At 37.9% G+C, this 14,142-nt stretch overlaps 1 protein-coding gene across 1 annotated transcript; it reads right to left on the reverse strand.

The window, feature by feature from the left end:
* Positions 1–789: 789 nt before the first annotated feature.
* Positions 790–5,043, reverse strand: LOC130674139 (uncharacterized). The gene is made up of 2 exons (XM_057479405.1): positions 4,878–5,043; positions 790–4,826 (listed from the first exon to the last, which is right to left on the reverse strand). The coding sequence occupies exons 1-2, from the start codon at positions 5,041–5,043 to the stop codon at positions 790–792; spliced, it is 4,203 nt and encodes a 1,400-aa protein (XP_057335388.1).
* Between the last annotated feature and the right edge of the window lie 9,099 nt (positions 5,044–14,142).

The following is a 14,142-nucleotide window of genomic DNA, read 5'->3' on the forward strand; positions in this document are numbered from 1 at the left end:
ACAATTAATGATTTACAATTATCATCAATAGTTCGAGTATACATTTTTGTCACAATTAATTTTGATACGCGACATTGAGAACGAGTAAGAGCCGAGTATGAACTTAATAGATGCTTAGCGAGCCGAGTCTGAACGTATAATAATTACTTTGCAGTCACAAATAAAATTTGATATTGATTTTTGGGATTAAGATTACTGGATGACTGAATGATGACATCAGTCACACCAGTTGACATCATGTCCAAGTAAATAATTAATCGATGAGTAATGAAAGTAAATATAATTAAGAATAATTATTTGTGGCTGCAAAGTCACGTGATTGCGATCATATGTATATATATATATATATATATAAAGCCGGCAGGTTATTTTGACACGTGGTCAACACAAAAATGATCACAGATTTTATAAATTAAATTGAGAATGTAAATAAAAAATATAGATGAATAGTAATACCTGATGAGTTTGCGAGTGGTAATCAAATTGAATTAATTAACGAAGCACGATAATTAACACGATGTAATTAGAATAATAATACTGACAGCACGTGGTGTTCTATGCCATGTGTTGTAGAATAATGCCAGTTGCCGCGTAGCTGGCTATCGAGTTGCAATTCCGAGTATCAGAGGGCGCGTCGATAGCAGCACCTCTGGTATAGTAGAGCGTCGAGTTATCAAGTGTTCTGGCACGAACATTTGATATTTACGCAACATTCCCCCGCCATCAGGAACAGAGTTGCTGATTATGATCTTGAGTACCATGATGATTGATGAGTAGATTGCCATTGAGTTAGGCATCTGGTTCTGGAGCAAGTGGTAAAAGTGCGAGCTTGGCAATTGGACGAGTGAAGGTACCAGTGGCTGTTTGAATGGTTACCACTCGAGTGAGGTTGTCCTTCCCTGGATGGAGTGCAGTCACTTTCGCGAGTGGCCATCGAGTTGGTGGAGTTCGTTCATCAGTGAGAAGGACTAGTGAGCCGAGTTTGATGTCATTGCGAGCATGATGCCACTTGGTTCGAGCCAGATGACGTTGAATATAGCTGGTGGACCAGTGATTCCAAAAATGCTGGACACGTTGCTGAATGAACTGCCAGCGAGAGAGTCTCGATACTTCTGTATCCATGAGTGAAGGTTCAGGGATCGCAACGATTGGTCTCCCAATGAGAAAATGACCTGGAGTGAGCGATGAAGGATCCTGAGGATCGTCGGATAGAGCCTCCGATGGTCTCGAGTTCAAAATCCCCTCCACTTGCGTTAAAAGAGTCGTAAGTTCTTCAAACGTGAAGGCTGATTCTCCGAGTGTGCGAGTCAGGTGATGTTTCACCGATTTCACTGCGGCTTCCCATTTACCACCCATATGGGGAGCAGCAGGAGGATTGAAATGCCATGTGATTTGATGCACAGTGGCCCAATTGAGTAGAGCATGAGATTCTTGAGTGCCTTGAGTGAAGAGCCGCTTGAGTTCTGAGTACGCGCCTTGGAATGTCGTTCCACAGTCGCTGTAGAGTGCTGTACATATCCCTCGACGGTGAATGAACCGTCGGAGAGCTGCTATAAATCCTGATGAAGAGTAGTCGCTGACAAGGTCGACGTGAACTGCTGATGTGGTCAGACAGACAAACACACAGATCCAGCCCTTGTATATCCTGGATCCTCGACCTTTCCATGATTTGATTGATACTGGACCAGCGTAATCGACTCCAGTGTGAGAAAATGGTGGCGCTGGGGTGACACGTTGAGTTGGGAGTTGTCCCATTAATTGCTGAGCCCGAACACCTCGATGACGAGCACAGACGAGACATTTGAGTATGTGTGAACGTACTGGTTGACGTCCACCAATGATCCAGTATCGGAGTCGAGTATGAGCGAGTGTTAGTTGAGTACCACCATGCATGGTACGCTGATGGGCATCAGAGATGACGAGTCGAGTTAGAGCAGCATCACGAGGTAGAATTGCAGGATGCTTCTGTTGATCTGAGTTTGGAGCATTTTCCAATCTCCCCCCTACTCGGATGATGCCATCGGTGTCTTGATAGGCCAACAACCGAGCAAATGGGTGATCCTTTGGCCATGATGCCTGTTTTTCGAGTAATTGGAGTTCAGAGTAGAAATGAATACGTTGAGTTTCCTTGATGCAGAACTGGAGTGCGCGGTTGATTTCAGTTGATGTGAGTGGACGAGCGAGAGTCGAGTGTGGTATGCGTTTGATTATATCGCGTACCCTCCCACAGATTGCTGTAACTCTGAGCATACGCAATAGTGGGATTGGACGTTTCATTAGCGTCCAAGACGAGTTGAGTGGTTGAGCCGAAACATAGAGTGATTTGACTGGACGTTCTTCCAGGTGAGTATCTGCATCTTTATGAATGGGACTGGTTGGCCAGGACGGCGAGTCTTCGAGCAACCATGATGGGCCAGACCACCATAGTTGATGAGTTTTAAGCTGACTGGTTGTCAAGCCTCGAGTTGCACAATCTGCTGGATTGTCAGTGCCAGGGACAAACTTCCAGTGGCCATCTGGAATGAGTTCTTGAATAAATGACACCCTATTCCTGACAAAGTCTTTCCAGCGAGACGGGTGCGAGTGTATCCACGTGAGCGTGATTGATGAATCGGTCCAAAGATATGTTGGCACATGCGAGTAGTTGAGAGTAGTCTGGCAGTGTTTGACGAGTTTTGCCAACATGTGAGCCGCGGTGAGTTCCAAGCGTGGAATCGTTAGGGGTTTCAACGGTGCCACCTTGGTTTTAGAGCAAAGCAGCGTGACCTTTGCTCTCTGAGTTCGAGCTGTTGGTAGGACCTTGATAAATACTGCCGCAGCCATCGCCAATTGCGAGGCATCGGAGAATCCATGGATTTCTAGAGCCGAGTTCGTGGACGAGTGGATCCATCTGGGAATCTTGACGATATGAATCATATCGAGTTGAGTTTTGAATGAAATCCATTTCTGTCGTAATTCTGCAGACAATGGAGTGTCCCAGCCGAGTTTTACAAGCCAAAGTTCCTGCATGAACATTTTGGCTTGAATTATGAGTATTGATAGGAATCCCAGTGGATCAAAGATCTGAGCAATCTCTGATAGAATTGCACGCTTGGTGCATGGTTGAGTTGAGCATGGTGGCGAGTGTTTGAAAGAGAATTGATCCTTGTTTGAAGACCAGTACATCCCAAGAACTTTGGTGCTGACTTCTGGATCCTCTATTTTGTATTTTGTAATCGCTTCCGCACGATTGAGCTGAAGTAGTTCGCGATGATTGCTTGCCCATTTGGCGAGTGGGAATCCGCTCGCCTTGCACAGACCCTCAATATCATTTGCAACTGCTTGCAATGACTCGAGATCATCTGCGCCTCCGGAAATGTCGTCGACATACCGACCTTTAGTGAGTGGATCGATTGCGAGTGGGAATCTATGTCCTTCATCTTCGACCAATTGGAGCAGGGCTCGAACAGCAAGAAATGGAGCTGATTTCGTCCCATAAGTAACTGTAGTAAGTTTGAAGGGGATGATGTTTCCTTCCTTATCAAACCAGAGTATTTGTTGCAGACCTTGGTCCTTTTCGTGGACCAAAATCTGTCGATACATTTTGGTAACATCTGTGATAAAGATGAACCGGTGTTGTCGCGAGCTGATAAGTACGTCGAAGATGTAACCGAGTAATTTTGGCCCGGTATGCATGATGTCGTTGAGTGAGAGTCCTGAACTGGTTGGTTTTGAGCCGTTGAAGACCACACGGATCTTGAAGTTGTTGTTGTCTTCTTTCAGTACCCCATGGTGGGGTAGGAAGCATTGAATTGATGATGTAGATGATGCCGCAGGCACCATATGCTTGAGTTCGAGATATTCTGCCATGAAATTCATGTAGAGTGTTTTGAGCCGAGCATCATGATCAAGACGTCGCATGAGGTGTTGTAAGCAGCGACGAGCTGCTGTGTATGAGTTCCCCAGCTGTTGCGGGTCTGTTATCAATGGCAGTCTGACGATGTATCTGCCAGAACTGTCTCGAGTGTGAGTGTCCCGGAAGTGAGCTTCACAAGCCTCTTCTTCGGGAGTTAATGAGCGTAGTTGAGTTGGACTGACCTCTTCTTGGAGCCAGAATCGAGTTAGTAAGTCTTGAAGATCTTGATCATGATGATTGGAGACAGCATGATGAATTCTCAGTGGTTTGTTGAGCCGAGCTTGGATTGGACCAATGATAATCCAGCCAAAGATGGTGTTTTGAGCGAGTAATCCAGGAGATTTGCACTTGATGATCTCGCCAGTGATGACCTGGCCGTAGTAATCAGCTCCAAGGATGACATCCGTTGGACCTGGGGTTCCAAACTCTGGATCTGCGAGCGTGAGATGCGAGTACTGTGCCAAGTCAGTATCTAGGACTTGGTCAGATGGTAATTGAGCAGTTAAACCACTGAGAATATGTGCCTTGATCGTGAGTGATTGATTCGAGTGGCATGAGCGCAGAGTGAGAGTTGCACACCCTCTGGTATGGCCAGCCTTGGCTGCACCGATCCCTAGGATAGTAAGGTGTGATCGAGCACGAAAAATATTGAGCATTCTTACCAATGAATCTGAAACAAAGGATATCTCAGAACCGGTATCTAAGAGAATGCGTATTGGATGAGTACTTAACTTGGTCACTCCGTAGACTTGACAAGTCGCTAGTAACGTAGCGTAATGATGAGTTTGAGTACAACCAGTTGTTGAGTTCTGAGTGGGCGAGTGATGAGTACGAGTGCTGCGATCATGAGTATGTTGAGCTTGAGTGTGGGCAAGAGTGTTGTTTGAGTGCGGTGAGCTTGTAGTAGGCGAGTGCGAGTGCGTGTCGAGTGCTTGAGTGTCGTGCGGAAGCGCAAAGTCTTATTGAGTTTGAGCAGGAGCACTTCGAGCTGGAGTTGCAGGGATTCCTGGATGAATCATAGAGTGGTGCTGTTCCTGACACACTCTGCACGTAAATTGCGAGTTGCAAGACTCGACTCGGTGGTGTCCAAGACAGTTCGGGCATAATCTGGCTTGGATCACCAGCTGAGTTCGTTGTTGTGGAGTCATCCTGCCAAACTGGTCACATCTGACCAAGTAGTGGTCACCTTGGCAAAATCGCACGGGTACTGTGCTTTAGCCACCACTTTGGGTTGAGCGCTTGCTGGTGTTGATGTTCCAGCCGATTTTGGAGCCGAGGATGTTGCCATATGAGCATAGGAGTTCTTCTGGGCTTTGGAGCTTGAGTGCGAGTGCGAGTGACTGGATTTTTGGTGGTCACCAGCCTTTGAGGTACTTTCCTCGTACCGTTCTTGAGCACGAGCACGCTCTGTGAGGAATTGACGCAGTTGTATGAGTTTTGGGAATTCCACCGAAGATCCCAATGATAATTCCCAAGCTTCACGGGTTGAGCGGTCGAGTTTGGAGACGATCACGTGAGTGAGTAAATAACAGTCACTGTCTTGGAGGTTGACCTTTTGAGCTCGGAGTGCATTAATCGCCTCCTGAACCTGATCGATGAGCGCGTAGAGTTGTTTAGATGAGCGCGAGGTGAGTGTTGGCAGGTTCACCAACTTGTCGAGTTGAGCTCCGATGAGTAGCCGAGGTACATCGTAGCGTTTGTAGATGGTACCCCATGCGAGTGCGAAACTTCCGTTGCACATAGGAGTGTTGGCGATTGCTTGAGCCGCTTGACCTGTAAGGTACGTCTTCAGGTAATGAAGACGTTCGACGTCCTCCAAGCCAGCACGATTGATGACGACGGACTTAAACATGTCCCTGAACTCTGGCCACTTGGCGTAGTCACCAGAGAATGGCGTGATGTTGAGTGGAGCGAGATTGACGCTGCTGAGTGAGCGTTGAGTCGAGTTCTGAGCTTGAGCGGGTTAAGCAAGAGTGTCGAGTTCATGGATGAGTGTTGATAGGCGAGTGCGAGCTCCCAGGTAAGACCAGTATGTTACATCAAAGATGCCATCTTTGATGTACGAGTGTTGGAGGAATTCCTCCGTTGCGTTGGCTCCCAGGTAGTCGTGGACAACGGAGAATTCCTGCCACTCCTGGGTGAGTACGTCGAGTCGAGCTTTTAGTGCTGCTATGCCTACAGCAGCTGTGAGTGCTGAAGCACGAGTTTCAATGTCCGAGATCAGTCTCAATCTGGACAGTTGACTGCTGATCCTGAGCTCGAGTTCGCATCCCTTGGCGGACTTCCTGCGAGTGCGCTTCTTGGGATCTTGAGAGTCGAGTGCCTTGCGAGCTTCCACATCCGTCATGTCAGAGTCGCTGGGATTACCAGGTAGATTTGGTAATATCCCAGTTGGCGTGGTCGAGTGCTCATCACTACCGGTGATGACGACGGTTGGAGTGAGTGGGAGAGAGGGAGAATCGTCCTTGGACGCTCCATCTCCCTTCGAGTTCTTTTCATCAGCCATTGAATCTGATAAATTAATTGTAATGTTAAATTTTGTACGAGTATGAAAACATGAGTTTTTTCTGTGATCACTTTTACGCGGTTTTCACCATCCGATCCGGCTCGAAGGACCATAATGTAAAATATTAACTTAAAAACTACATTAAATATTTAGTTTGCTGGATCGGGATGGTGAAAGAAATAAAAATTCACTTATTTGGTGTATTGTCCATATTTAATAAAAATAAATCACAGATAATAGCGTAGAGTACAAGAGTCGATCACGAGTTCATATGAGAGCATTTATTGAACATTATTCGATTGTATTTGAGTTTAATTGAGTTTTATATAAATTGCATGGCACCGTACACATGAACATTATATTATATACATATAGAGCGTAGTTGAAGATCGAGTTTGTTGAGTTTAATGAATACGAGTTTATAAATTTACACGGCACCATACACGTGAATTAATTTACACAAAAGAGCGCAATAAAAAATAAGTTATTAACAATTAATGATTTACAATTATCATCAATAGTTCGAGTATACATTTTTGTCGCAATTAATTTTGATACGCGACATTGAGAACGAGTAAGAGCCGAGTATGAACTTAATAGATGCTTAGCGAGCCGAGTCTGAACGTATAATAATTACTTTGCAGTCACAAATAAAATTTGATATTGATTTTTGGGATTAAGATTACTGGATGACTGAATGATGACATCAGTCACACCAGTTGACATCATGTCCAAGTAAATAATTAATCGATGAGTAATGAAAGTAAATATAATTAAGAATAATTATTTGTGGCTGCAAAGTCACGTGATTGCGATCATATGTATATATATATATATATATAAAGCCGGCAGGTTATTTTGACACGTGGTCAACACAAAAATGATCACAGATTTTATAAATTAAATTGAGAATGTAAATAAAAAATATAGATGAATAGTAATACCTGATGAGTTTGCGAGTGGTAATCAAATTGAATTAATTAACGAAGCACGATAATTAACACGATGTAATTAGAATAATAATACTGACAGCACGTGGTGTTCTATGCCATGTGTTGTAGAATAATGCCAGTTGCCGCGTAGCTGGCTATCGAGTTGCAATTCCGAGTATCAGAGGGCGCGTCGATAGCAGCACCTCTGGTATAGTAGTAGTCCAGTCGAGTTAGGTCCAAAAAGTAACTCTTGCTGGTGATAATTCCTGGCCGACTAATTTTTTCACAGAATGATTCAGAATATGCTAAAACTACGACAACCGAAAAAATCTACACAAGAAGTGCGTCGCAAATATGTTTTTTTATAACAAAATGGTCAAAATTCCGGTTTAACGCAAATATCTAACAAACTATAGCACATGGATAAAAAAACCCTATATAAAACTTGAAGAAAAAAAAATAATGAATAAAATGAGCCCTCGTTTAAGTTCCTACGAGCTGGAATTTGTAAATTATTTAAATGTTAATTAATTTTCTCGTCAACTCGATGTTATTTTTTATCCATCAGCTGTCCCGACGCCGAAATTTCCCGAAGTGTGACGATGTATGACGAAGCTGCTCGCGCGCTCGTTCGGGACATTTAAAATTTGAAAAATTACTTTTTATTTTCAAGCTGAAAGTCATTAATATTTTATTTAACGAAAAAATTAAATATTAATTAAATTTTTATTCCTATTAAAAATAATTAAATGGTTCAATTCTTAGCTTTAATGTTTCCAAACAATATTAAAAATTTAAAATATGTTCTTTTCCGTAATTTATTTTATTTTCTGTTACAATCGATTGCCTAATTTTTCAAATTTCTTAAAATTATAAATAAAAAAATTTTAATATATTTTCATTGCAAGTATTTATTTATTTTTTTACAAAACTCTCTTATATATAGCTCTTATATATAGCTGACCATCAACTGGAATGAAAATAATAAAAAATTTGAAAAATTAGGCAATCGATTGTAACAAAAAATAAAATAAATTACGGAAAAGAACATATTTTAAATTTTTAATATTGTTTGAAAACATTAAAGCTAAGAATTAAACCATTTAATTATTTTTAATAGGAATAAAAATTTAATTAATATTTAATTTTTTCGTTAAATAAAATATTAATGACTTTCAGCTTGAAAATAAAAAGTAATTTTTCAAATTTTAAATGTTCCGAACGAGCGCGCGAGCAGCTTCGTCATACATCGTCACACTTCGGGAAGTTTCGGCGTCGGGACAGCTGATGGATAAAAAATAACATCGAGTTGACGAGAAAATTAATTAACATTTAAATAATTTACAAATTCCAGCTCGTAGGCACTTAAATGAGGGCTCATTTTATTCATTATTTTTTTTTCTTCAAGTTTTATAAAGGGTTTTTTTTATCCATGTGCTATAGTTTGTTAGATATTTGCGTTAAACCGGAATTTTGACCATTTTGTTATAAAAAAACATATTTGCGACGCACTTTTTGTGTAGATTTTTTCGGTTGTCGTAGTTTTAGCATATTCTGAATCATTCTGTGAAAAAATTAGTCGGCCAGGAATTATCACCAGCACAAATCCTTAACTCGACTGGACTATAGAGCGTAGAGTTGTCAAGTGTTCTGGCGCGAACATTTGAAATTTACGCAACACACATATAATAAAAAAAGTAAATATAAATTATGAACAAATCAATGAGTGGTCAACGTAAAGAAATAATAAATCGATATCCAAAAACTCTCAAGTGCTTTCTGAGGTACAATACGATGCATCGACGCCTAATTGAAAAGCTTGATCATACACATACGGAAAGGGTCGACCCACACAACAATCGTCGGCTTATATCGACTACATTCGGATGTGATCGATTATTACATAGATCATACGACTCGAGCCGATTCCGTGCAAATTCGTAGAAAAACATTTACGACAGTTAAACTTCCAATATAAAATTGTATTTTAATTTTTATGAAACGAAATATACTTACGAGTAAAGTCGATTTCCATAATAAATTGCTACCAAATGCCCTTTAATTTTAATTTTAAATGAGTAAATAATTATATTTTTATTAATTTAACTCATTAATGACAATATAAAGGGTTAAATTTGATAATATTTAGAAAAATTTTTAACAGATCGTTTATTTACAAAATTAATAAAATTGCTATATCACGTGATTAAAGAATTTTACTGTAAGTTTCGTTATTTAGTCAATATCAACGAAAAAACTACGCTAATGTTAAAAAAAAATTGTTTTCAAAACGAATATAGAAAAAACAAGTAGAGTTTGAGAAAAAGTACTCAATCGATCTTTGAAGAGCATTAAATTACCTACGAAATGCCGCAAACGACGACTCGATAATTTGAAAAGTGGCTGAGTGATCGGGAATTGAAAAAAACAATCTTAACTTTCACACGTATGCTAAGGTTTCGAGGACTCAAATACGCTAAATGTTTTTGTTTATGATGATATTCACAGTAAATTAATAAAAATCTCAGTTCCCGTTGAAACAAAAAAGATTTTGTATTCCTATTAAATAAAATTGATTAAATTAAATTTTCTTGTAAGTAATTTACATAAAGAAAAATTACATTTTACACAATTATTGGATGCAAAGGAAGAAAAATTTTATTGGTTTTTATCATAAAACAAAAGCCATCGACATTTTTCGACTAACACTCGATTTTTGAAAAAGTTTCACAAAAAATAATCAAAATAATACTCAATTATATTTACAGAAGTGATTTTGGAATATTTAAAAAATACAATTTTTATTTATAAAATTTTGGGGGTACCCCGTTTTGCCTACCCCACCCCCTTTTGCCCCCCTTCCCGTATTTTGAATGTAAAAACTTCAAAATCAAATGTAAAGTATTCAAAACTAAAATTAAGAGCAGAAACTTTCAGAGAATTTTTTTTCACTGTCTTCAACTATATTTCAAAGTGGAAGCGAAAAAAATAAATATTCGTTCCAAATGGACCACTCTAAGATATATCCGTAATTAAACATATATACGTTTCGTATCAATCAAGCGTGATCAGGTCTGATCCTGTATAGACTTATACATAACTATGTACGAGTTTATATCAGTCGTGTCTGATCAGATCAAAATATATTATAAAATTAAATATTCTACATTTTTTATGACATTTTATAAAATTTTACAACATATTTCCTTACATTAGATGCATTCATAGGATCCAATTTTGTAAAGATATATAAAATGATATAAAATTTCGTTCAATCATGACTTCTCTTATTCAGGTCTTACTTTATAAAATTATATGAAATATTCCTATAAAGTCTTATAAAATTATATAAAATTTAATAAGATTTGATAAAATTGCATAAAATTTAATATAATTTTATAAAAGTATTTGTTCCCGGAATGAGAAAGTTGCAACTCAAATCTGTTATTTCAGTAACTAAAAAAAATTGTTTATTTATTATCAGATATTAAAATACTTTCAAACTGACTTGTCTTCATCAACCCTAATCTAGAATATTATATTCTTCAATTATTTCAATAATTATTTGCCAAATATATAATATTTCTATCAATTGTACTGGAAAAGTTGCAACTCAAATCTGTTATTTTGTCTAAGGATTTTAGTAACTAAAAAAAATTGTTTATTTATTATCAGATATTAAAATACTTTCAAACTGACTTGCCTTTATCAATCCTAATCTATAATGTTATATTCTTTAATTATTATAATGATTATTTCTATTCATTTCGATAAGAAGGATGATATTCCATTCAGCAGTTGTTATTTTTTTTCGCATCTTTATTTACTTTAAACAATTGTTTATTTTTCTTCTGATCATCAAATACTTTTATAGTAATTTGAAATCAACAATTTTGGCTTAAAATCTTATATTCTCCATTTATTTTACAGAATAATTGCGAAGTATTTTGTGTACATATTGAACAGAATAGGAAATACCAACGCGATATGGAAATTTTGTCTTGTAATTAAAGGACACACTTAATTTCAAGTGGACGATTAATAGTACGTGGAATGAACTTCTAATCATTTGAGAAAGGTTATTACTTTTTCAATGCAAAGAAATGTCTTATTTTTCAGGAAAACTTAATAGTTGGCCAAAAAAAAAAACTTCTTATTTTTCTGAAAACTTAATAATTAGCCGAAAATAAATTCTAATTTTTTTTTTAAAATTAGTAATTAGCTGAAAATAAAATCTAATTTTTTAAGAAAAATTAGTAATTAGCTGAAAATAAATTCTAATTTTTTAAGAAAAATCAGTAATTAGCTGAAAATAAATTCCAATTTTTTAAGAAAAATTAGTAATTAGCTGAAAATAAATTCTAATTTTTTTAGAAAAATTAGTAATTAGCGAAGAAATTTTTCTAACTAAAAAAAAATTTAATAATGCTTCGCATATATTGTTAATTGTTTGGGTATTAAATAATTAGCCAGTACATTTTTCTAATTTTTGTTAAAAATTCGAAACTTTTTTTCTAATTTCTAAGCTTCGAATGAGTTCGTAGAATCATAATTTGAAAGAGAGATTTTTTTGTAATTAGTAATCGATCTTCAATTAGTTACAAATTTTTTTTTCAATTAATAATGTATCTATCCATAAATTTTAATTTAATTGATTAATTTTTTTTTTGTGTGGAATTATTATCAATTTATTGAAAAATTAGTAATAATCACATCATTAATTATTAAATTTTTTTTTAATTAAATAATTAATGATGAAAATTTTTTTTTGCCCAACCCTGTTTTTCGTCTCCTTTGATGAATAAGAGAACGTTTGGCCTCGAGTTTCCTGACGATTATCTTCATCCTCGTAATAGCATCGAGGCCTAGAGTAATCGTCTCTGGTTTTACCATAGTTATCCCGATCGTGATAACGATCTCGATCATGATAACGCTCTCGGTCGTGATAACGGTCTCGACGGGGGTACTGAGGATTTTCTGGTCGATCGGATTGACCAGGGCGCCATACTGTTATGCTGAAACCCTCTTCTGATACAGCCTCCCAGAGTTCTTCCAATGTTTTTGGCTTGCTAATTTTAGCTAGGCACCTTGGAAGGTCTGGCAAACTAGCGTAAAAACAGTCAAAAGCTACTTTGTTTTGTTGTTTCATTATTATATCAACTTCATCTGCTGGTAGAGCTGCTTTTAGACCGGTTACCATACGACTTATTCTGTAGTAAAAATCTTCGATCGATTCGCCGTTCTTGGGTTTAGCAGAAGCGAGTCGACGATGCCAAATAAGGGTGGGATCGCCCTGTCGGAATATTTTTCCCAAGACGTCTAAGACGTCTTCAACGGTTCGAATTTGGGCTTTAGAAACAATGCTTTTAGCTCGGCCCGCTAATTTTTGGACGATTCTTGCAACCCAAACCGCATGATGACCAGGGGCGATTGAAGGTAAATAACCACGGATAACGTCGTCAAATTCGACGAATTCTCTCTCAGCGTTAGGACCTTCGCCGTCAAAACGCTTCAAGGTATGAAAGAGTTCCGTAGACAACTTGAGTTGACTAGGGGCGATGTTGGCGTCACCCAGAGTGGTGTCCAGGCGAATGAGTCGATTTTGAGGACCATATTCGGGATGTTCATCGTCGGTGCCAGACATAGCTGGAGGTGAACGTAACCGTTCGTTGCGTTTTCTGTGATGGCGCGTAATGTTGGAGACTGACCTCGGAGGTGCTCTAGTGACACAGTTTTAATTTTATGCAAGAGCGTAGTAACAATTGTGTCACTAGTCAGCAAAAAAAATTGGAGAATTGATCCAGAAAAAAGTCAATCGAGAAATAAAAATTTCTTGAGGTGTTGTAACAATAAATTTCGATAACGAGAAGTAGGTTACCGACTCAGCAAAATTTTAGATTTCGAAACGAATAGGGTGTGGTCCAGTTATATACTGGCACAAATAATATGGATATTACAATATTTAATTTTCAAAAACCACAAAAAAAAGGAAATTTTAATGAAATAATATTAAAATTTAAGAGAAAAATTTTTCTTTTGAAGAAAACCCGATTTGGGAAAAGAAAACGTGAATTTATAATAGATTTTAAGGTAAATGCAATTTCTTAAGGAGAAGGATTAATACCTTCGAATCCCACCGCTGCCACCAGTTTTCTTTATGTTATGTCCGCCGCTTAGATTTAAATTAATTATCTGGGATTTCTCCCTTTGGTAGCGATAGAAAAATTTAACGAGCGATTTGGAGGATGCGGACAACAGTAAAGAATACGAGGAAGATTTTTGCTTCCTATATTTATTATTTATTGTGGGTTTTTCGAAGAGTACGAACCCAAACGCCTTCGAGCTTGGTCACGTTGCATTTATATATATCGATCAATAGAGAGGAAATATTTTAAATGTCTCTCACTTACCTTTAGATGAGTCTTTCTTCTAGTACGGCAGGTTGTATCCCTCCAGAACTTTGCAGCTCACTTGGCCTCTTCCTGAAGGAGTTGGTTGAATGGGCGCGGCTGGGGTAGTAGGATAGAATCTTATGTGCTATTCTCGAATGAACTCACTAAGTTAAAATTATGATCTTTTGTCTTTTTATTTAATTTTTCATTGACAGCACTTATACACTATAACTGTTACAATGGTTTGCACTTATAAAAGATATAAAACCATTTAATTTGGTTATTATTAATTTTATTTATTTTTAAATTATGCGTCCTTATGTAGCCTTATGGCTTTTTATGCGCAGATTATCGCGACCCGAGATCGGACTACAATTACACTTGATTTTTGTGTCACTATTCGATCGAGTCGGAGTG

This window comes from Microplitis mediator, chromosome 9, assembly GCF_029852145.1.
Source record: "Microplitis mediator isolate UGA2020A chromosome 9, iyMicMedi2.1, whole genome shotgun sequence".
Taxonomy (NCBI): Eukaryota; Metazoa; Arthropoda; class Insecta; order Hymenoptera; family Braconidae; genus Microplitis; species Microplitis mediator.

What these genes read in the sequence shown, in the direction of transcription:
- LOC130674139 (XM_057479405.1), bottom strand. Translation starts at nt 5,043, where the DNA reads ATGACTCCACAACAACGAACTCAGCTGGTGATCCAAGCCAGATTATGC. An exon ending in CCCTGCAACTCCAGCTCGAA is followed by an intron (nt 4,827 to 4,877) that starts GTGCTCCTGCTC and finishes ACGACACTCAAG; the next exon opens with CACTCGACACGCACTCGCAC.